At 36.8% G+C, this 24,300-nt stretch overlaps 2 protein-coding genes across 6 annotated transcripts in view; one reads left to right on the top strand and one right to left on the bottom strand.

Annotated features, from left to right (window-relative positions):
* Positions 1–849, bottom strand: part of ATXN7 (ataxin 7) — a 131,326-nt gene extending 130,477 nt beyond the window's left edge. The window contains exon 1 of the mRNA XM_069476013.1: positions 696–849. The gene's annotated coding sequence lies outside the window, so the exon portion shown is untranslated. The remainder of the gene's footprint in view (positions 1–695) is intronic.
* On the top strand, positions 3–23,643 carry THOC7 (THO complex subunit 7). 5 transcript variants are annotated; one of them, XM_069476020.1, is made up of 9 exons: positions 46–87; positions 3,350–3,458; positions 18,113–18,230; positions 18,981–19,108; positions 19,433–19,519; positions 21,147–21,204; positions 22,106–22,172; positions 22,254–22,323; positions 23,312–23,639. In XM_069476020.1, exons 2-9 carry the CDS (start codon positions 3,452–3,454, stop codon positions 23,377–23,379), a joined length of 603 nt encoding a protein of 200 aa, XP_069332121.1. In that variant the 5' UTR covers positions 46–87; positions 3,350–3,451; the 3' UTR covers positions 23,380–23,639. The 5 variants fall into 5 exon arrangements, with proteins under 5 accessions (XP_069332119.1, XP_069332121.1, XP_069332124.1 ...); XM_069476021.1 differs by lacking the exon at positions 46–87 and adding an exon at positions 113–473; XM_069476018.1 differs by lacking the exon at positions 3,350–3,458 and having other exon boundaries at positions 3–87.
* Positions 23,644–24,300: the final 657 nt, after the last annotated feature.

The following is a 24,300-nucleotide window of genomic DNA, read 5'->3' as shown; positions in this document are numbered from 1 at the left end:
GACCTCCGCAGCCGCCAACCGCCGCCTCAGCTTGCGCCGCCGCCGCCGCCGCCGCCGCCGCGCACGCCATGGGAGCCGTGACTGACGGTGAGGCCCGCTCGCCGCCACCCGGCCCGCTCCCCGGCCCCTCGGTCTCCCCCGAGACCCCTGGGCTCCTAGGCCGCTTCGGGGAGTCCCTCGGCTTCCCGGGCCGCTTCCCCCGAGTCCTTCAGCCTTTCCAGCTTCTCCCCGGAGCCCTGGGCCTTCCCGGCCGCTCCCCCCGAGCCCTTCAGCCTCTCGCCAGAGGCCCGAGCCCTCCTCGGAGCCCCTCGGACTCCCGGCCCGCTCTCCCAGAGGCCGCGCCGGGCACGGGGAGGGTGTGTCGGGAGGATCGTCAGGGGGCTGGGAGCACACGTGGGGGGCCGGGACGGCTGGAAGAGGTGCACGGGCGGGCGCGTGGTACCGGAGGGAGTCTGCGTTTGTCTAAGGATATGGTGAGGTCCCAGGAGCGGAGAAGGGTAGGAAGTGGTGGAGAGCATGGAACTGGGGGAGCGGAGGGCCTGTGGAGGGCTGGGAGAAAGTGGGAGCTCCGGGCATGGGGCAGGGTTTTTAGGACAAACTGGAAACGGGGAGTTCCAAGACTAGAGCACTAGGGATGTCGGCATACGGAGGGTGACCCCTGGAGGGGTCCTCTGGGCAGACCGGGAGAGGTCCACAGACAAAGGAGTGCATTGCAGTGAGTCCTTGAACTAGGAATGGATTGTGGGTGGGGATAGGGAGCTGGGGACATCATCTAAAAGGAACTACTATGGATGGGGTATCCGGAGGGCCATCAGGAAGTGTACCTGGGAGATTTATGGGAGCCAAGGAGCTACCATAGGGAAGATGGCACTAGGGAAGATCAAGTCAGTAAAAGGTGTGTGTGTGTGAATGAATGTGAATGTCTTGGGGAGGGTGGTTTGCCAGCTGGAATGGATTTAGAGGGAGCAGAGGCTGGGTTTGTGGACAGTTGTAAGGGGGATGGTCTACAGATAGAGCAGAAATAAGGCGACACTTGGGGGAAGGGTGAACAGGCATGATGTGCAACCAGAGGAAAAACCTAGATGGCATCTGGTTAGGGAGAAAGGAGGTTCTTTGACATCTGGGAAGGGCAAATCTAGGGGTGTTGGGTCTATATGAGGAGAGGGTGACCAGTAACTGTAGATGCCTGCGGAGCTCGCTTCCGAAGAGTTGAGGGCCAGCAGGGTCTCCACATGAAGGGGCTAGGCAATGAGAAGAACAAGGGATAGACCCAAATTTGTGGACTGATAAGGAATAGTGAAGGTGGGAGGCTATTAAACACCCAGAAACTTCTTGGGGAATTTTAACTTTGCTTCATTTCAGTTCCTTTTATTCAATAGTTATTTTTCCTACCTGGGCTAGGCCTTGGGATTACAGCCTAGAACCAATAGGCAAGACCTTTTCCTCCTCTGAGGTTACAGTCTGGTGGGAAAGGCACATTGAATAATTTGTTTTAGGGGTGGCAAATATTACCACAGGGAAGTGCAAGGTTAGGAACTGCAGGAACATTTCACAAAGATTGTTTATCCATTCCGAGAGATGGGAAACCTCCCTGAAAAAAATTACTCTTAATTCCATTTTTGAAGAATAAATATATTTGGACTGGTGTTCCAGATGGGGAACCACTTGTACAAAGGCCCCGAGGAACTCAGACCTGACAAGTATTGGCTAGAATTTATAAAGTTATGAGCCAGAGATTTCCAGATAAGGGCCATGGAAAACCATTAAAAGGTTTTAACATTGGTGTAGTGTGATCAGTTTGCATTAAAAAAAGCACACACTATACTATGTGAAGAATGATGAGGGGAAGGGAAAGTGAGGAGCTAAGTAAGTTCCCTCCTCCCTTGCTAACATTTATATAGTACTTATACCTTGTTTCAGGCAGTGGTCTAATTATTACCCCCAATTTACAGATGAAACTGGGACACAAAGAGGTTAAATAACTTGCCTTCGGATGTAAGTTACAGAGCCTAAACTCCAAACCAGGCAGACTGGCTCCAGCGTTCTTGCTGTTCACTATTTCCCATCCTGTCTCTCTGCAATGGTCCTGGTGAGAGATAATGGGGACTCCTACCTAGATGAGAATGTAGAGAAGTGGACAGTAGGAGGAAAATGTATGAGGTGGAATGTCAGGACTTCAGTGATTAAGTAGATGCTGGGTGGGAGGTGGGAGGGGAGGTTGATAATGATCCCAGGATTCTAACTTGACTGTGTGCCTGTTAGTGGTACATCTCTTATCTATTGACTGGGAGAAGTCCAGAGGAGCAATAGGTTTTGCCAGATGGGAGATAGGAAGGGAAGATGGATTCTAGTAAAAGTACTGATAGCAGCCAAGTGCCTTCCACATGCTTGGAGGCCACAAGAATCCCCACCTTGCCACTTACAAGCTCTTTGACCTTGTGTAGGTTAATTAACCTCTATGAGCCTTGGTTTCATTCTTTATAAATGGGGATAATAATAAAATCCACCTCAGAACATCATTTTAAGGATCAAACGCACTAAAAGTTGTGAAGGGCTTTGCACTAAGCCCAACATATAGTAATGTTCAGTAAATACTATTAAACATAAGAGTTGTTTTACTAATCTGTCTTCCACTTTCCTTTGATCATATCTTACTCTGCACAGATTGCTGTTTCCTGCCTTTTCTTCAAGACCTACCTCAAATATTCCTTCTTCTCTTTCCTAGAACTCGTTGACCCTTGCCCTAGTAGCCATATTATTTTATGCATATTGCTACTATAACCCTCAATACTTTATTTATATGCCTTATGCCAGAAAACACTTAAGGGAACTCACCATAACAAGGAAATATAAAAATTAAATGGAGAGAAAACAGGGCAAAAGGACCATTGAGACTAACAAAAACAACGGGAAGTCAGAAGTGGGGGTGATCCTCAAAATGCAAGAGGTGAAGTCTAGAATGTTAATTAACTAAGCTGTAAGTAACCTGTTTCTCCAGCAGCCCATGCCAAGAGGCAAAACCTAGTTTATTCTGTGATCTAGTGTTCATGAAAGAAGGCACCATGAGATACCCAGGACAAGCAGTTTTTTTTGTGATTTAAACTCTAGAGAAAAAATTCATCTTTGGGGTCCTTATAAAGAAAAGCTAGTGTCATATCCTTAATCTCTTTTTAGCATTGAGTATCGTAAAGCTGTTACTTAACACATCCTTTGCTAGGTCAAAGAAGGCTAAGTCCCAATTTAGAAAGGCATTCTAAAGCTAATAGACAATGTGGTTTAGGTGGATAGTGGGTAGCTCTGCTGGTTTGGTATAATTCAAATCAAGGTTTTTTTGCTTGTTTGTTTTAAGATTATCTAGACCATAGAGGAAAAGACGAACTACAGCTTCTTCAGACAATCCTCTGTAAATATGATTTTCCTCAACTGAGCTTTTGAAAAAAATCAAGCTGAAATGAGTGGTATGTGTGATCAGTCAACAAGTATCTATTGCATACCTTCTAGGCACAATGTAAGATTGCTGGTTATAGCAGTAAACTAGACAGAGGAGGACCTTGGCCCCTGCTTGGGGAAGAGAAGCAATAGTATACAATCAAATAAGTAAATAAGATAATTTCTGAGAAGGAATGTAATTAAGTTCTGAGACTAAACTTGATGGAATGATGACAGAGTAATAGGGGAGGGCTGCCAACAATTAGGTTAAAATAGGGTAATCAGGTGTGACCCTTTTGTAAAGTGACATTTAAAGTGAGACCCGGTGGGGTCAAACATGTGAAGAGCCCAGAAAAGCATTCCATATAGGAGTTAACAACTAGTGCAAAGGGCTGAGGTGAAAAGCTGTGCAACCTTTTGGGGAGGATAAAGAAGGCCAGTGGGGCTGGATCTAGGGGCCTGGGCTAGAGCCAGGTGGGCCAGGATGCATGTGGTACAGAAGGAGGTAAAGGGGAGCTCATGAAGAGCCTTGCAGGCCATGGAAAGGAGACTAGACTGTCTTCTGTGGGCACTTGGAAATGATTTGGGCATTTTAAGCAGCAGAGTTAGTTATCCAATTCATCTTTTAGATCATTCTGAGTTGCTGTGTAGAGAAAGGATTCTAGGAAAGCAAGATCAGAAGCAGGGAGCCCAACGCAAAGTATTCCAAATGAGAGACGTGGATTTGAATTAGAGCAATGTTAGTGGGAAAGACAGGGAGAAGGAGATGTCCTTAGTACCTCGTTCATCCTCCTGAAAAGCTCTGGGAGGAGTACCAGTACCTGTCCCTGGAGCTTAGATGAGGGCCAGTGTCCTCTTACAGATTTGAGGTACCTGGATCACTATGCCCTCATATAATCCCTACATATGGGTCTGCATATCCAATTGGACTGGCAGATCTTGGAGAAGAAGCCATTTATTTCCTGTACTCAATTTGAGGAGCTGCCCTGACTCAGAAGGAAAGAAGTACTATATTGCCATTTATCTAGCAGACTATAGATATTATCACCAGCACTGTTATTTTATAGATGAAAAAATGGAGGTCCTGGGCAGTTAGTGACTTATAGTCACACAGCTAGTTTGTGGCAAAGCCCTTCTCTCTACTTCCCTTGTTGCCACTCTAGCATTTTGGCTAATTGAAAAACAGCTTAGATGTTGCCAGTGTTAAACTATCTTAACAGTTTGTATTTTGTATGTATGTATTAATTTAAAGGGTGTTAAACAGTGTTGGTACTCTGATAGAAATCATTTCGGAAGCACTTTTTGCAGGACAGAGAACATTAGGTAGATATATTGATATGCCAGCGCGACAGATGAGACATGAGAAGGGCAGTGGGGTGCGATGTGGCTCTACATTCCATTTAATAGCGCTTGTTGGTTTGACAGTAGCTTTTTTAAAACTTAGAAAAGTATAATGCATGGATATATGCTTGTTGAAATTTGAAATAATTGTTTTTAATATGCCTATATGACAGATTAATGGAACTGTACTGACTTTCTAGTAATATAATTCTGTATATTTTTCTATGAATGCAGAGGTGACAATACTCATCTATAAAAGGATGATAATAGTATATACTTTATGGAGTTTTTTCAAGAATGAAATATAATAATATATGTAAAGCACTTGGAAGTTGAGTGACCATATAATTTATTGTGCAAACCAGGACACTTTTCAGAATGAAAGGAAACAAATGGGATGTGTGGTCACCAAGTAGGAGTATATAACGCTGTATAAGTGTTAGCTGCTGTTGTTATTCCTATTTCACTTGCTGATCCAATGTTGATTAGACATTTGTGGGCACAGGGTTAATTTAGTTTTTCCTTCATTAGTACCAGTGGATTTGCCCATTTTGTTCCATCCTCTGTGGCCCCAGCACCATACTGTAAATGTTTGAACAAACAGAAAAACAAAGAACCTAAACAGTGTTTTTGCTTTTCTTTTTAAATTTTTTTAAATTTAATTTTGACTAAAGTAATTTACTCTGGCATCAGCAATTTATTTAGATGGTCCCAAGTATCTCAGGAGAGATGGATATTTATATAGTGGAATCTAATCATCTTATATATTGTTCTTTCCACCTACCTTTTATGTGTCTTCTTATATTGTTGACATTAAAAATTGTTTTAATGATTTTTAAGCTTCTTGAAAGAAGAGGCCAGGTGTTATTTTAGTTTAAGGAATCTAACACAGTGGGTTATATGTAATTCATCTTAATAACTCATGAGCAGTGTGGTGATCTGGTGATAAATGTAACAGGAATCTGCTTGAGCATTGTTTTTACAAGGCCTTAATCTCTCCTCTTTTTAATTTAAAATCGGTCAAGTCAAGCCAGTTTTTTTTTTTTCTGTTATCAGATCATAACATTGTTAAACAACATAGAGTAGAATTTTTAATACAGAAAAAATGAAGAAAAATATCTCATAATGACGGATATGCTGACTACCTAGTTAACTTCTGTTAATATTTCAGAAAAGAAAGTAATACATGTCAGAAAATTCAAGAAGAAATATACAAAATGAAAATACTCCCCTTTCCCTGGATGATTACCTCTTCCAGAATGATTTTTAATGCCTATAAAAGGTAAAAAACACCTTCTCTGGAGCCACACTCCTGAGTTTGAATTCCAGTTCTACTCCTAACTTCCTGTGATGTTTAATTTAGGGCAAGTTACTTTTAGTTCCTTTTTTGGTAAAATAGAGGTAATAATAGGGCTACTGGGTGGATTAAGTGTATTTATATGTGAAAAGCATCTAGAACAGTACTTAGTGTATTTAAGTGCTATGTATCTGTTAACTAGTATGTTAATATGTACGTATGATTGAAAATTTTATACAAACATTTGCACACTTGTCAATTTAATACCATTAAGTACATATGATATATATACTTATATATTTAATGATATATCATGGAGCTCTTTTGAATATAGATCTAGCTCATTCTTTTGTATCAATGTGTCATAATCTATTAATTTTTTAAACTAATCCCCTGTTGACACTTAGTTTATTTTCAGTTTTTTACTCTTTTTTTTAATTTATCTTTTTTATTTTCTTTTTTTCATATTTTTGTTCCTTTGATTTTTTTCATCCACTTTGTATGGAAAAAGAGATCAGTTTTCCATAACACTGAAATTTCTGTAACTAGTGTTACAATGGAGATATTTGCAATGTCTTTGTATACTTGTGGGAATAATTTCTAAAAGACAAGGCAAAAGGAATATGTGTTTTAAAGTTTAATATATATTGCTAAATTGCTCTAGTAGTCAGCTGTTTTTTTCTACTATAATCCTGTCTCAAATTGTTATCCTTTTCTGTGGTTTTCAATTGGATCTAGAGTGTATAGGAACACCAAGAAAAATCCATTCATGGGCTGTCATACCTGCAGAACTTTTTGCTAAACAGCACTTAGAAAGGAAATGCTAATTCTCACTGGTAGATCACAAGATAACTAGTCCCTAAAAGCAGGTGAGATTGCAGCCTGCTCTGAAAGGGATACATATTTGACCCTACCGGAAATTTAGCCCTAGGAGGAAGTTACATAACAGTGAGACTGTTGTCAAGCCTTGACCTGTCACTAAAGCAGTTCTGGGAGTTGGCGTCATTACCTTTCAAATTGTTTTCGTCTTTCCTTTTGTTGAATATCTGCTCCAAGATGTTTTGTAATCAAGGTTTTAATAGCAACTGTAGGGGAATAACAATTATGAGTTGAAAAGAGTATTAGTCTGGGTTTATGAGAAATTATCCTTTTTACAATTAAATGAGAGCATAGCTAAAATGGCTTTATTATCTGACCAGATGCCTGGGAGAGTTGATCTATTGACTGTAAAGACGTCATTTCTTTCTGACTTTCTGTTTATTCTTCCTGCATCTCCAACCCCTTGAAAGGACTTTTGAAGCTTATTTAGTGTCTTACGTAATTTTGTATTTCTTCTAGGTATATGTTAGCATATGAAACAAGAAGGGGTCTCAAATACCTCTCAATTTTGCAAGTAAATGTTTACTTTTCAGCATAATCGTATCATAACTGATTTTAAAGTGGTTTTGAAGGACATTTTGTATGCATAATTATGGTACAACATAAAACTGAATACAGTAGGAAATCATAAGTTCTATAATTGTGGTAATAGTCTACTGTTAAACCAATCCTGAATTTTATGTCTTTGGTGGTTAACATTTCAGTTAGGCATATTGGATATGGGGAATTTTGATGAGCAAAAATATTTCTCATGCCCCTGCCTTTTGTACAATATATACTGGCCATTAGTGGTGATATTACTTATAAATTAATATAAGTTAACTGCTGCCTCCTTTTCCTGACTCAGATTCACACTCCATAGTCTTTCCAGGAACTAAGTGCATAGTGTTACCCAGCCCTTTTCCTACAAGACTAAAACCAGGTGGAAAACCACGATCCTCAGGGCCAGTGTTAAGTATTTTGGTTTAAAAGCCCTTTCCAGATGATGTCGATCCTTATAATCAGTAAAGAAAGTGATCATGACAACTAAGGAGTAAGTAATGTTGATAACATCTATAAAATAGTTTCTAAGCCGTCTTTAATGTTTTCATAAGAGGGACCAAGACTTGCCTGAATTATTAATATAAGCATTCAAAGTGCTTACAGAGGGCTTCAAGCATGATAGTTTATGAAATATGTTTGTATAGTAAGCAAAACATGTTCTAGGTGTGTTCAGTGTGGAGCTAATTGCTAAGGTGTCATTAAAAATAATAATGCTCATGCCACATGTGTTAGAAACTGTCAGCAGAAGGCCATCTTTAAATTTAAAAAGAACAGAGACTGTTCTCAAACTGGGAACATACATTTTTATTGTGTTGCTGTTGGAGCTGTGCTCTCCACTTTACATATGTTACTTCAGTAATTATTTTTAAATTAATATTTATTTATTTTCTTGTTTGTTTGTTTGTTTTAAGAGACAGGGACTTACTCTGTCTCCTAGGCTAGAGTACAGTGGTACGATCATAGCTCACTGCAACCTTGAATTCCTGGACTCTAGCGATCCTCCTGCCTCAGCCTCCTTACAGCTGCATGTCACCACACCTAGCTGATTTTTTGTTATTTTTTTGTAGGGATGAGGTTTCCCTATGTTGCCTAGGCTGGTCTAGAACTCCTGGCCTCAAGTGATCCTCTCACCTCAGCTTCCCAAAGTGTTAGGATTACAGGCATGAGCCACCGTTCTGGCCCTATTTCAGTAATTCCTAGCCACAGGGAGTTTTCTTGGCAGCAACTGTCTACACACTGTTTACGATAGAAATATTGTGACCTTGCAATAAGTTTGGGACAGAAGCAAATTTGTGAGGAATCGTAACTGGGGAAAATTTTGTGTCTATAAATGTATCTACGTAGATATATCCATAGATAAATCTTCAACATTTACTCTTTAACATTTCTAGGATGATATCAGTTGTGGATTAAATTTAACATAAAGATAAGGATAATAAATTGTTTGTTTTCCTCCTATGGCCAGCCATTGCATTCCTTCTATACTTTTATTTCCATAAATTTTCACAACAATCCTGCAAAGTAGATAGTATTGTTCCCATCTTACAGATGAGATAAAATGTTGCTCTAATGTGCAATATACACTCGTGCACACACAAAGTAAACGTGAGTGGGCTAACCAAAGCATTGGCTCTAGGTTTTGATTTCTGGCCCAGGGTATTGGCTGTAAGGAGGTGTACTTAGACTAAAGAGGGATAGGGCTGAAGTGGAAAGAGAGCCTGTGAATGCCTGGACAGGGAATCTGCCGTGCTGCCAAAATTAGTCATACCACACTCCCACTCATGCCACCCCAATGTTGGCATTGGCCCCTGCCTTTTCCTAACCAAGTCTCTGTTCAGTTCTAACCTGCCTTCCAGGACCTGTGATTTTAATTTCCTCTCTTTTCAGTTCAGGCCATTTTAGCTCCTAACTGCATGTGCTTTGGTAGCCTTCTAACTAGCCTCCCTGCCTCTGTGGTTTCCCACTTACAGTCTGTTTTGTACACTGCCTTGAGTTTGACTCTCCTAAAAAGTTCTGTCCATGAATCTTTATGAACTCCCAGTTGCCTACTGGCAGGGTTTGGATTTACTAGTATGGTATTTATTAGTCCAGACTCCTACCATCTGACCCCTAACTGCCTTCGTATCTTTAGTCTTTGCTATTTGTCTTCATTCATCCAGCCTTCCTGGTGTTCTAGTATACCAGTCCTCCAGATCCAGCCTTTCATTCCCCCACCTCTGCTAGAGCTTACAGCTTTCTCCCTGCCTGGGGTTGGGGAAAGGAAAAGACTTGAACTTTCTTTCTTTTTCAGACAACAACAGCTAACAGATTTTGAATACTCATGTGGTCCAAAAATCAAATAATATCAAAATTGATATTCTGCCATCTTCCATCCTATCCCCCAACCACCTGACTTATACTTTCTCTTCCCTTGGTATAACTCTTTTTATTAGTTTCTTATATGTCCTTCCAGGGTACCTATGCAAATATGAGCACATATAAATATATGTTCTTATTTCCCCCCATGTTTATATGAAAGGGAGCATATCATATATACTGCTCATCTCCTTGCTTCATTAACAAATTATTTTAAGTAATCACTCTGTATCAGTACATAGAGCACTTTCTCATTCTTTTTTTATGGCTTCATAGTATTCCATCATGTTCTTGTACCATAATTTGTTTTATTAGTCCCCTGTTGATGGACATTCAGGTTGTTTCCAATATTTTATTATAATGTTCCAGTGTTCATATTGCATACTTGCAGGTATATCTGGGATTGTTGGGTCAAAGGTAGTATGTTATTTGCAGATCAATGCTCTGAGAGATCCCTGTTGTTCCAAGACAAGGGCCCAAACTCCAGCCTTGCATCAGTGTACTTTTGATATTAGTGCACAGATTTTAGAAAAACTTGTTAATAATTCCCTTTTAATTTTAGCTAATTTGATCACACGTAAAATTTCTTTCATGAGATTAATCTTCCACAAACTTACAGTTTGCTTAAACCTTCAGTTTTGTCCTATACTTCCTTTTTTTATACTGGCATTCTACCTTAGGACAAAAATTGACTTTCCTTTTCCCCATATCATTTTGACCACAAAGTTCTCTCTCATGTAAAGGAAAAAATTACTCGCCCTTGTCATCTTTCTTTACCAAAAACATATCCTCCTACTTACAACTTTTTTTTCATATCTTTCCTACTTAATAGTTCCTTCCTGCCTTGTTTATGTTTCCTTCTTAAATCCATATGTTGAAACAACTTTTAAATAACCTCTGAATGAGGTGAAATTGCTCTTTTTTAACAACAAAAAAAATTGCTCTTTTTTAACAAATCCTCTTGTCTTTTTATAGTTTTCCGCACCAAAACCACATCTTACTTTCCTCGTATGCTTTGCATACAAAATTGTTTTTCTTTCTGGTAGTTTTAATTACATATATTAGAATTTTATACTTAGTAACCTTAATTTTTTGTGCAAACCTAGTAAGCAATTTGAACTGTCATACCAACATTCTATGAATATAGTTTATGATTTCTAGAAATATGTACTTCCTCACAGAACAATTGTTTCTATGTTTACTAAGAGATACAAATATATTTAGCTTCTCTATTCATAAATTAATAAGATGCCAAAGATATAAATTTTAAGCTTATGCTTAATAATAAATGCTTTAGTATTTTAACTTACTTAAGGACCTGAACATTTAATGAGTATCTATTACTTAATTTCACTTTCAGGTTTTTAGTTCCAAAAAGATTTTTTTTTTACATCATAAAAAATTCATTTATAAATATTTATGCCATTTATATTTACCTAATTTACCTAATTTTAACAATTATGTTTGAATTATTCCTGAAAATTTAATGAGACATTGAATAAAACTAGCCATTATCTCAAATTATTTTCCTGTTGACCATTTTTCCAGCATGCAAATGTTAGGTAGTTGTCACCTAAGCAAGAATCCTAAAGTTATATATATATGTGAGTATTTTGCTGATCAAAAGACACAGCTGTTTTCATTAAACCAACAATATTAAACTAATCTTATTTACCCAAGATTATTTATTTATTTCAAAATATTAAGGGGGTACAAATGTTTTTGTTACACGGATACCTTGTATAATCCTTAAATCAGGGCTTTTGGTGTGCTTGTTACCAGAATAATATTCACTGTACCCAGTACGTAAGTTTTCATCTTTCACCGTCCCTCCCACTCTTCCGCATTCTTATGGTTTCCAGTGTCCTTTATGTCTCTTTGTGCGTGTGTGTATTCATCGTTTAGCTCCCACTTATTGAGTACATTTTACCAAAGATTTATCCAACTCAAGTGAACTGAAAGGCATTTGAGTTAGGTTCTAATTTTTTGATAAAGTATTTGGTTTAAGCACTTTCTTCTTTAAGCAAATTAATTAGAGCTCTCTCTAATTAATAGAGAAATATCACACATAACACATATACCTATAGACATACAGACACCCAGGCAGTAGCAGATCTGATAGCTTCATTTGCCAGTTTTCAAATAGTTATTCTCCTTCCTTTGATTATCAATCTTCTGATTGCTTGTTCCATTGCTCTAAATAGTTGGTAGCCAGGCAACCCTAAATTTGCACTTCCAAAGGGATGGCTCCCACATGAAACAAGGTAGACAATTTACAGAACTTAGATCTAAACACTGTTATTTGCTGGAACAAAGAAAGACATAGGTGGAGGCCCAGTTAAGACAAGATGGATGGGATGAGCTCCTCAAACAAAGGTAAAGTTGGTTTTGTAAACTTTTAGCATCTTTCCCATTGTAAAAATTTCTCATGGTTTAGATGCGGAGAGGTAGACAATCTTACAAAGGGAGCTTTCCTTTATAGATGTAAATTTCTTTTATAGAGAGTTTCAAAATAGCTAGGTAAATGTCAGAAGGTTGTATTTTGGAGACCTTAGTTCCATAGTCTTTTCAATTTAGTTTGTTTCTTAATTAGTTTATCAACCTCAGGTTGGAGCCCTTTAAGGAATAGGACAAAGAGTAACCAGTCGAAACTTACTGGAACTTCCCTCAGAGGCCCACCAGTCCTGATGGTTAACATGGAGATTGTAAACAGAGGGTGGGTATCCTGTTTTTTTGTTTTTTGTTTTTTTTTAATTTCAGCTTATTATGGGGGGTACAAAAGTTCAGGTTACATAAGTTGCCCATGTACCACCTATCCCCCCGAGTCAGAGCTCCAGGTGTGTCCATTCCCCAGACAGTGCGCATTGCACTCATCATGTAGGTATACACCCATTCCCTCCTCGCACACCCCCTCCCCGAGTCAGCAGCTTCAAGCTTCAAGCGAGACCATTCCCCAGACTGTGCGCAACGCACTCATCATGTAGGCATAAACCTATCCCCTCCCCCCACCCCCCACCTCAGTCTGATATCCAATTGGTATCATTCCCAGATGTGAATTTAGGTGATGATCTGGGAAACCAATTTTCTGGTGAGTACATGTGATGCTTGTTTTTCCATTCTTGGGATACTTCACTTAGTATAATGGGTTCCAACTCTCTCCAGGAGAACCAGAGATGTCGTATCACTGTTATTTCTTATAGCTGAGTAATTCTCCATGGTATACATATACCATAATTTACTAATCCAATCACGAATTGATGGGCATTTGAGTTGTGTCCACATCTTTGCGATTGTGAATTGTGCTGCTATAAACATTCGGGTACAGGTGTCTTTGTCATAGAATGACTTAGGTTCTTTTGGGTAGATTCCCAATAATGGGATTGCTGGATCGAATGGTAGGTCTATTTGAATCTATTTAAGGTATCTCCATAATGCTTTCCACAGGGGTTGCACTAGTTTGCAGTCCCACCAGCAGTGTATGAGTGTTCCTGTCTCTCCCCATCCATGCCAACATGTGTTGTTTTGGGACTTTTTGATAAAGGCCATTCTCACTGGAGTTAAGTGATATCTCATTGTGGTTTTGATTTTCATTTCTCTGATGATTAGGGATGTTGAGCATTTTTTCATATGTTTGTTAGCCATTCTTATATTTTCTTTTGAAAAATTTCTATTCATGTCGTTTGCCCACTTCTTGATAGGGTTGTTTGATTTTTTCTTGCTGATTTTCCTGAGTTCTAAATAGATTCTTGTTATCAGTCCTTGGCTTTTCAGGCAGTCTTTTTTCCAGTGTCATGATTGTTTGCACAAATGGCAATACCTTTTTGGAAACTCCTGTTTTAGGGGTTGCTTATTTGGAAAAGTGTCCTGGGACAGATCTAAATATCATTCAGGTTGTTGTCATGAAGATGAAACACCTTGGGAATGGCTTTGAAAAGATCTTTTGCAATATTTTGAGCTTTGCCTGTCCCATAAGTAGACCCTGTGGAGCTTGTGGGGTCCTTGTTACCATTCTTAGAAGAATGCCATTCTGCCTCTTTTATTCATTCTGGGCCTACCTGGGTCTCACCAACATGTGTATTCGTTGACAGAGGTCAGTTATCCCAGGCCATAAATTATAATTAAGACCCTGAATTCTTCAAAAGACTTTTAAAACTTTTCTCTAGGTTTAGGAAAATTTAAAACTGTGGCCCTGAAGTCCATTTTTGTCCAGGGGATTGCAAGTCACTCGGGGATTATCTCCTGAATTTTCAGGTGATTCTCTTATAAAGAAACTGTTTAACTGTTTTTTCAGGGAAGAAAGTCAATTCAGACAGAGTTGGTAGACTGTGAATATTCAGGCAAAGTAGGATAGAAGGGAGTCGTAGGAGTTACCTGAGTTTTACTGTCTCGGTATGAGGGATATCTTGCATTTTCATTAGCTCTTTGCAGTGAATCTTTTTAAAAGGTGATTTTAGAATCATGTTGTCTCTTTGAGACTTCTGAATGCCAATAAAACTCCTGTTCTCTCTGCCTAATTCGGGAGGCTTGGGGTTCCAGTGTACTTCTTACATGAACAGTCTTTCTCATCTGGAGCATTCCATATAATGGCCATTATAATTCTGGATTAACTTTGGTAGGATTTTGTGACTTTTGTTAATAAGTATTTGTAACTTCCAAATTCTATACCTTGTTCTATACCTAATTCTACACCTTGTTCCTCATTTCCATCTGAGACCTCGTCAAGATGTACTTTACTGTCCATATATATCTACCAACATTCTGATCACATCCAGTTAAGTAATCCCTAAGAAGATTTAGACTGTGCATAGTTCTGGAGTCCTCTGAGCCCTCACCAGAATTGCCCTTAATGCTCCATTCACAGCAATACAACCTATTTCCAGCACTCACTTCAAAACTCTTCCAGACACTACTCATTACCCAGTTCCGAAGCTGCTTCCATAATTTATAAACAGCGGAAGTTTATTCAGCTCATAGTCTGGAGGCTGAGGAGTTTATCAAGGGGCCACATCTGGTGAGTGCCATCCTGCTGGGTCATAACATGGCAGGAGGTATCACGTGGTAAGAGAGCGTGTGCGACAGAGGAAATGGAGCCTAAGTCATCTTTGTATCAGGAGCCCGCTCCCAGGATAGCTAATCCACTTCCATAATAACCACATTAATCCATCCTTGAGGGCCAAGCCCTCATGACCCAATCACCTCTTAGTGGATCTACCTCTTAATACTATCACAATGGCAGTAGATTTCTTTCTTTTTTTATGTATGTATTTTAATTTGACAGATAACATTGTATGTTTTTATCACATACAACATGATTTTCCATAAATATATATACATTGGAGAATGATTAGCTAATTAACAAATACATTACCTCACATTTTGTGGTGAAAACACATAACATCCACTCACTTTACTTTTCTCAAGAGTACAATGTATCATCATTAACTATAGTCATCTTGCTGTACAATATATCTCTTGAAACTTAGTCCTCCTGTCTAACAGTAATTATGTATCCTTTGGCCAGTATCTCCCCATCTCCCCCGTCTCTACCTACCCCAGCCTCTGGTACCCACTATTATACTCTCTATTCTACAAGATCAACTTTTTTGGATTCTACATATGAGCAAGATCATGCAGTATTTTTCTTTCTGTGCCTGGCTTATCACTTAGTATAATATCCTCCAGATTCATTCATGTTGTCAAAAATGACAGAATTTCCATCTTTTATATGGCTGAAGAGTATTCCATTGTGTGTATGTATGTACCACATTTTCTTTATCCATTTATTCCTTGGTGGACACTTAGATTGATTCCCTATCTTGGCTATGGTGAATGGCGGTACTATAAATGTGGGAGTGCAAATGTCTCTTTGACATACTGATTTTGTTTTAGATATATACCCAGTAGTAAGATTGCTGAATCATATGGTAGTTCTATTTTTAACTTGTTGAGGAACTTCCATACTATTTTTCACAATGGCTGTACAAATTTGCATTCCCACCTACAGTGTATGAGGGTTCACCTTTCTTCAAGTCCTTCCCAGCATTTGTTATCTTTAAGATATAGCCATTCTCTCACTGTGGTGAGATGGTATCTCATTGTGACTTTGATTTTCATGTCCCTGATTAGTGATATTGAGCATTTTTTCATATTCCTGTTGGTCATTTGTATTATCTTCTTTTGAGAAATGTCTATTCAGGTCATCACAATGGCAATTAAATTTCAACTTGAGTTTTGGGGGAGGCATTCATACCATAGCATCAAACTTTAAAAATCTCTTGAAAAATCAGTTCTAGTAATAGCTTCTCTCTCAGTCAGGGCATTCACTCCACAGTTTCCCTCAGATGTTATTTGCCTATTCCCTGAATGCATTTACATTTGAAATTCCCAGTCCTCAGTAAAGTAGGAGGCCCGGGTGTCTGGGAAGAAGATGAGATTTCTTGGGGACTGAGCAGAGATAAGAAGACTAGCAAAAGAATTGAATAGCATCAATGCCACCAGATTGCCTCACTCACTAGATATTTCCTTTTATTTTAATAAAGTTAAAACATTTATAGTAAAAAAAAATCAATTTATTTTCTTCATTTTAATCTCTTCAAAGACAAAGAGTATTTTATTTGTCTCAGTCTCTTCAAATAATGTTAGTGGCTAAAAACTGAAAGCATTAGTTTGCATTTTTTAAATATAAAACTAAGACACCTGATGAATCTGTTACTTGAGCAGTATGTCAAAGCCCTGACTCTGAGAACCAAACCCAATTCTAAAAATGTTTATCTGATGTTATCACAGAATATATTTTAAAACTGGACCCATCTGCCTTCCAAAGTTTATCTCCATTGCACCTGCACTCAGAAATACTTCTGCCCCCACACAGGAACTATTGTTTAAAGATTTTGCTGTTGATTCATCATGCAGGCTTTCCAGGAATTATTCGCACTTTAAAATTTATTTAAAAAAAATAATGCATGCGTGTGGTAAAACAAAACAAAACACCCAAAAAATTCTACAAAGACATGAAGGAGAATTACATCTTTTCCCACCTCTATCTGTAGTCCCTCTTGCCAGAAATAACCACTATTACTAGTTTCCTGTGGATCCTTCCAAAGATATTCTCTGATTGCACACATACACTTGTGATGTGCACACATCCATACACAAAGCCTCGTTTTCTGCACATGTGGCAGCATACCGTATGTGCTTTTCTGCACCTGTTTTGTTTTTTTACTTAGCACATCTAAGGATATTTTTCTGGCATCAGTATATACATCTGCACTCTTCTGGCTACATACTGTTACATTATATTAATATTTCCTAATTGACCTTACTCGTGAACGTTTAGATTTACAATCTTTCTGCTACAAACACCACCACTAGGAACATCCCTTTATGTCTGTGCATGGGTACCTATATATCTATAGGATGCATTTCTAGAATTGGAATTATGGGTTATCAGATCTTTTGATTTTTGCCAATCTGATAGGTGAAACATGATATTTTGTTACGATTTTAATTTGCCTTTCTTCTGTTATGATCTAGCATTATTTTGTCCAGGTAAGAACACAAGCTCAGGACTGCCAGGCAGGCAGGCTGGGACCCCACTTCTTACTCATCATCATCTGCATTGCTTTTCTATTCCTTTTTCTCTGGGGGAAAAGAGGAGACAGTCTTGTTAAAAAAAAAAAAATTTCAAATGGGGAAAGAAATATTACACATAGGATAACTAAATTATACTTTTATTTAACAAATCCATTCCTTTTTCTATGACGCATCTTACTCTCTTTTCCTGTTCTGCCACTATACCTTTTAAATCTTTTCTTTCTATTCCTCTTACCAGTGCCTCTCACTAGCCAGGGACATGAACATTCCAGACTTACATCTGTCTGGACAGGTTTTTTTCAAAAACTGTTGTCAGAATTACTGGCTTATTTCCTTTATTGCACCTAAAAATTACCTCTACTCTACCACCCAGTAGAATGCCAACTCTGTGAGGACAAGTCTTCTCACTGCTATAACCCCAGCCCCTAGAATAGTACCTGACGTACAGTAGATGTGTAATAGTGTTTCTTTTTTCTTTAATATATAAATATTTTTATTGTGTGAAATACACATAACAAAATTTACCATTTAGCTAGCTGTTTTTAAGTGTACAGTTCATTGACATTAGGCATATTTACATTTCAGTAATTTTCTTTTGAATGAAGTTATTTTGTGCTTGAAAGTTACCGAGAGCCAGATGGTCATTTTAATTCACGTTACCCTTCTTTCCTCTAGACGAAGTCATAAGGAAACGTCTCCTAATTGATGGAGATGGTGCTGGAGATGATCGGAGAATAAATCTGCTGGTAAAGAGTTTCATTAAATGGTGCAACTCTGGATCCCAGGAAGAAGGGTATTTTCATTTCACTGTTGTTTCAATACCAGTGTCCTAATGTGATTTTAGATCATATATTAAGGTTGTGTTAATATTTCAAATTTGCGCTTACCTTAAATGTATAGTGGAGTCTACTCCTGATTAATCAAGAGTAGATTTTTCTGGCTTTCTCTTCAGAGGCCTCCCTTATGTTTATTAAAATGTGCAGAAGGCAGAGTGGTAAGAAGAAATACTATAATTTAATTCCTTTTAGCAGGTAAATCTTTGGTAAGATAAAATATCTAAAGAAATTTTCTCCTTTGTTGACAATTAAAAGTTGCTACAATATGTGTGTGTATATATATCTATTCTTAATAATTTTTTTAACATAGAAAGTTTTTCCTCATTTGAACAGTTTTTCCACATAAATAAATAATTGCATAGAGTGAAAAAATTGTGAGAACAGAATTGTGAAGATAAGCCATCTTAATCAAAATAATTTTGAAAGTGTTTTAAACAAAATTCAAATAATTGTTTGAATTAAGCCTATATTGATGCAAACAACGGTCCCATCTTTGCATTTGTAACTAAAGCAGTTTATAAATTTAGGTGTACCACATTTGGAGAGAAAAAACATAAGGGACAGATAGTCTATATTATTTTAAATAAAGCAAATGATTCTCTTAGAATTTGGTATGATTTAAGTATCACATCCTTGGCTGCATTATAATAGCTCAACTTTGGCAACCCACAAACATCTTTATTCTGATTTTCTCTCATTTTCATTAGATACAGCCAGTACCAACGCATGCTGAGCACACTGTCTCAATGTGAATTTTCAGTGGGCAAAACTTTGTTGGTATATGACATGAATCTAAGAGAAATGGAAAATTATGAAAAAATTTACAAAGAAATAGGTAAAGAAACTTAAAGTAATTAATGTTTCTATCTGTAATTTTATATTTAACGGTCTAAAGGGAACAATACCTGCTAACAATTTTCTTTGGTCAATGGTAAAAAATAATAACAATCACAATGTTAATAGAAAGAATATAGTAAATGTTAACTACAAAAATGTGTATTTTGATATGATACAGTACTTTGGTTTACAACCATTTTTTTTAATGCCAGTGTCTATTTTGTTAGCAGTGAAACTTCAATTTAGAAACATGTTTTAAAATTGAAAATGGATGGAGATTATAGATGGTGTTATAACTATCTTTAAAAACCTTTTTATATAGAATGCAGCATTGCTGGAGCACATGAAAAAATTGCTGAGTGCAAAAAGCAAATTCTTCAAGCAAAACGAATACGAAAAAATCGCCAAGGTAAGGGTTTTGAGGGATTTAGTGTGCAAATACTTTATTACCAACTAGTATTTTCATGCAGTTTTTAATGTTATGAGATAAAACCTGTGGCCAGAATCAATCTGAATTATAAAAAAGAATTAGGAACTACATTTAATTCTTTAAAACTATATTATTCTTTAAGATAAGGAAGAAGGAAGGGTATACTGAAAAAAATGTTTTTGTTGGATTGTATTGATTAGTATTTCTTTTCTTTCTTTCTTTTTTTTAATCCAAGTATTTCTTAAGTATTAATTTTTTACTGTCTTCAGACTCTGCTGCCTAAATAATGTTATGGTTAATTGGCAGAGAAGACTTACATAATACATACACTAGATTTAGGGGTTTTTTTGCTTGTTTAATGGAACTACTTTCAAAAAAAAGAAAAAGAATTTAAACCCAATGAGTTTTTATTAAGTACAAAGCAAACAAACATTTATAGGCTGCTTAAATATCTAATAAGAAAGTTAAAGTTTTGTTTCATTCTAATCTGTTTTGTTTTTAAATTAGGGTATATCCTTACACAGTTAGTAAAAACTATTTCAAAATAATTTTTAATGACAGAGGCATTGCTCCTCCAATGTTGTAAATTGGAGAAAAATAAAAATAAAAAACATAATGTGTAATCACAACTGCGACATATATATGAAAAACTAGAAGGAAATAGAAAACATTAATGGTGATTTTGGGGTTGTGGGTTTTTATAGCTTATGTTCCTTTTTTCGTTTTTTGTTTGTTTTATATCATTTTACACTGAGCATATATTATTTTGTAATCTAAATTTTTTTATTTTAAAAAATCACCCTATTATTGAATTAATATGCTGAGTTCTAAAACAAAGAACTTCACCTTTTAATGAGCTAATTAAGATGAAGTTTAATTCCATATTTTTAAAAGTTGGTTTTTTGCATTTAGTTTAAAATATGTGTGGTGAAGTTTCAATGGCCAATTTACAGCAAGATATACCAACTTATTAATAATTATTATCAGTTCTAAAATAATTTTAAAGTATTTTGTAAACAGTGTTTTGTTGGTTAATGAGGGTTTTTAGTGAATCCTGACATTGATCATTTCATAAGAAAGGTTAACAAGGAGTTACGTGACTTATCTTAGAGGTCTTAGTGGAGCAAAAACAAGGACCTAAATTTTAAATTATTAAGTTTCTGAAATCTTTATCTTTAGAGTTAGTGAGAAGTGTAATTTGCTGTTGACTAATATCTGAAATTGATGGTAGGATATATTTACTTCACTGATTTTTTTTTTTTTTTTTCCTGGGCAAATAATGAATAAGACATTTTCAGAATCAGTGTACTTGATGATCAATAATGACTTAAGTTCATTTATGCTTATGCTGACCTCTTATATTCTGTCCAGGACATGTAGATGGAAAAACTGATTTGGGAGCTAAAATCCCTGTTTAGAACACTTTTGATGTCACATATCATTACAATTATAGCTGAATCAAGTAATGCTGGCAATACTCATTCCATCTTTCAGTGTTTTAATTTCTTGATGTACCAGGAAACTGATTAGGAGAGATTTGTGATATTGTACATTTTGTTTTGATAATCCAGGTCCTTAGTTTGGAAAATATTTTTTTGTCTTTCAGAATATGATGCTTTGGCAAAAGTGATCCAGCATCATCCAGACAGGCATGAGACATTAAAGTAAGTTTAGATCTTTACTTTGAAAGGAACTAACATTTATACTAGCCTTTGTTCAAATACTAACCTATGCATTTCATTTTTACAGAAATACATAATATGTTTGAAAAGGAGGGATCAGATCTTCAGTATTATATATTCTAATAATGCTTGATTAGATTTTTTCTTCCTCTCACCTTACTACCTATATTTTAGGTCTAAAATAAATGCATATCATATGCATCCTAGGAAAATGGATAAGTAAAATATGATTTATTCATATTCATTCATATAGTAGAATACTAAATAGTGGTTACAATAAACTAGATATGCACTTTTAAACACACATCTCAAAACATAATCAGTGGGGAAAAAAGGTAATGAATTTTAAATTATTCCCAAGTTTCTGAATTACATGGAGAATAATAACCATTTATAAAAGTTAGAACCCTTCCTAAAATATTATATACTAATACTCTATACTATTCAGGGATACAAATATTTACCTTAAAAAAGGATTGGAATGATATAAGGGTTGCCTGAGTGGGAGGTAGAGGAGGAAAAAAGCCTGAGATAAAGGACTTGGGGTAAGGTTCAAAAAGGGTATTTCAAGTTAATTGGCAATGTTTTATTTCTTTTACCAAAAAAACCCTTAAAGTTCGGGGGGGGTCTTGTTATTGTATTATCTATATTTTCCTATGCTGTAAAAGTTTATCTAAAAATGTTATTTTAATGAAAATAAGTGTAAATTTAGGAGTTAAAGAAGAAATCATTCTCAGCTTTAAAAGTCTTACCATACTGGAGTGTTATAACTCTTTATCCTTTTTTTATTTTTAAAATTCTAGTTAGTAACTAAAAAGTTAGATGTTAATTATAAATTCTGTTCCCCCAATTAGCAAAATATAACACTATTTCTCTTTTCCAGGGAACTAGAGGCTCTGGGGAAAGAATTAGAGCATCTCTCACATATTAAAGAAAGCGTTGAAGATAAGGTATTTACATATATGTGTTAGCCTTTGTGATGTCTATATGTTTATAGATCAATTTGTATAATTTTTTTTTTGTTAACACAGCTGGAGTTGAGACGGAAACAGTTTCACGTTCTTCTTAGTACCATCCATGAACTTCAGCAAACACTGGAAAGTAAGTAGAAATCATCTCAAAATGAATGTGTGTGAAGATTTTTAAATGATTCATGAGTAGGCCTTTTGGGAGCTTATTTGGTGGTTCTAGCAGGGAAGCGCAGCTACTTGTATACCCTTGACCAAAGAATGGTCCTCCTGTATAGTCCTCCTGTATCGGGGAAGGTCGTCCTCTTCGGCCAAGCCCGCAGCTTGAGGAGGGAGGCACATGGAGTAGTGAGGGAGGAAGGAGACACCCGCCTAGCCAGCCAGATCAACCAAATCAACCCTGGTGATCAGTGGGGTGACAGATACTGCAGCCAGATTGCCCTCATATCCAGGTAGGCCTTTTTAGAATACACATCTTGGAGAGAGAGGAGAAACCTTCAATTTCTGAACGAGAGTATAGCTGGATGACATTAGAAAAAGCGCTCATGTTCGATTTTCTGGATATGTGTAGAAAATTCTTATTTTGTCGTAGTACGTGATTTAAATACAGACCTAGTGGTTTAAATTAAGAAAGATTCAAGAGTGGTAGATTTGGAATTATTCTTGGTTTATAATAGTTTATTACTCTAAAGTAATGCTGAGGACCCAGGCAGATGATAGTAAGTACATAAGAACGTTTGCACACCCAGTGAATGGTGGGTGCTTTGGGGAACTGGAGACTTGCTCTTTGTATTGATGTAGACAATCGGAAATTTCTGTGTGTTACCTGATCTGCTGACTGTTTTCAAGAAAAGCCTAAGATCTAGACTTTTTTTGTGGTGAAATTCATCACACAGATTTAAAATTTTGATTCAACTTATAGCAACAACCAAAACAGCATTTTTTTTTCTTGTGTCACTTTTAAAACTGAATACTTACATGGACCACATTCTTAGGCTGCCATTTTGCTATCTTTGCTTTAAATATATTAACTAATAAAGGCTAAACATGTTTTTATGTATTCATTAAACATAAAATTTAGGCAAATTCAACTAAGCTTTATGTTTCTTTCTCAATTACAGATGATGAAAAGCTCTCAGAGGTAGAAGAAGCTCAAGAAACAAGCATGGAAACAAATCCTAAGCCTTAGATAAGCTAATCACCCACCATTCCTAAGAATATCGAAAGAGCTACATGATCTTTAAGTGTGTTTAAAATTTGTTGTGCTCTTGAGATATTTAAAGTTTTGGCAGTGAAATATTTTGCTTTTAAATATTCTTGTACATTTCATTCATATGTCTTCACATAAAGGAAAATGATCTCAGTATAGATTTGTTTTTATTGAAATGCATTTTTTATTCTTAAGTGGTAGGAAGCAATGTCCAAAAATGTTTAATAAAATATTTTCAAACTGGATGTGTTTCTGTTCATTAGTATTCTAGGTAGTTTTTAACTAGTAACATTGATTGGCTTATAAAATAAGTTGAAGGTTATGAGAAGGTGGCATTTCTAGGATTTACATGAGAAAATGGGTCAATTTCTGGAAATTGTTAGCATTTTTGAAAATGGAGTCCATGAATACACTTTTGGAGGCCTAAGAACCTATAAAGTTATGTGCAAAATATTGATGGTGTTTGCTTATTGTGGGGAGGGTTTCCATGATGTTAAGAATTACTGCTGTGAGAGGTAATTACAAGATGCAGAGTAAATTAGTGTACATTACTTTCTATATGTTTGTCCCTAATACAAGAGGAATTTGGTTAAATGTTTTGTTGATATATTTCTCTCTACTGGTTTGTTCTTTTTTTTTATTTTTGGAGATAGAGTCTTTCTCACCCCAGGTAGAGTGCAGTGGCATAATCATAGCTCACTGTAACCTCAAACCCCTGGGCTCAAGCGATCCTCCTGCCTCAGCCTCCCCACTAGCTGGGATTGCAGACGTGCACCACTACACCTAGCTAATTTTTTCTATTTTTGGTAGAGACAGGGTCTTGCTCTTGTTCAGGCTGGTCTGGAACTCCTGAACCCAAGCGATCCTCTCATCTCAGCTTCCCAAAGTGCTAGGATTATA

Source organism: Eulemur rufifrons, chromosome 7 (assembly GCF_041146395.1).
Source record: "Eulemur rufifrons isolate Redbay chromosome 7, OSU_ERuf_1, whole genome shotgun sequence".
Classification (NCBI taxonomy): Eukaryota; Metazoa; Chordata; class Mammalia; order Primates; family Lemuridae; genus Eulemur; species Eulemur rufifrons.
This window is presented reverse-complemented; position numbering and strand designations above follow the sequence as displayed.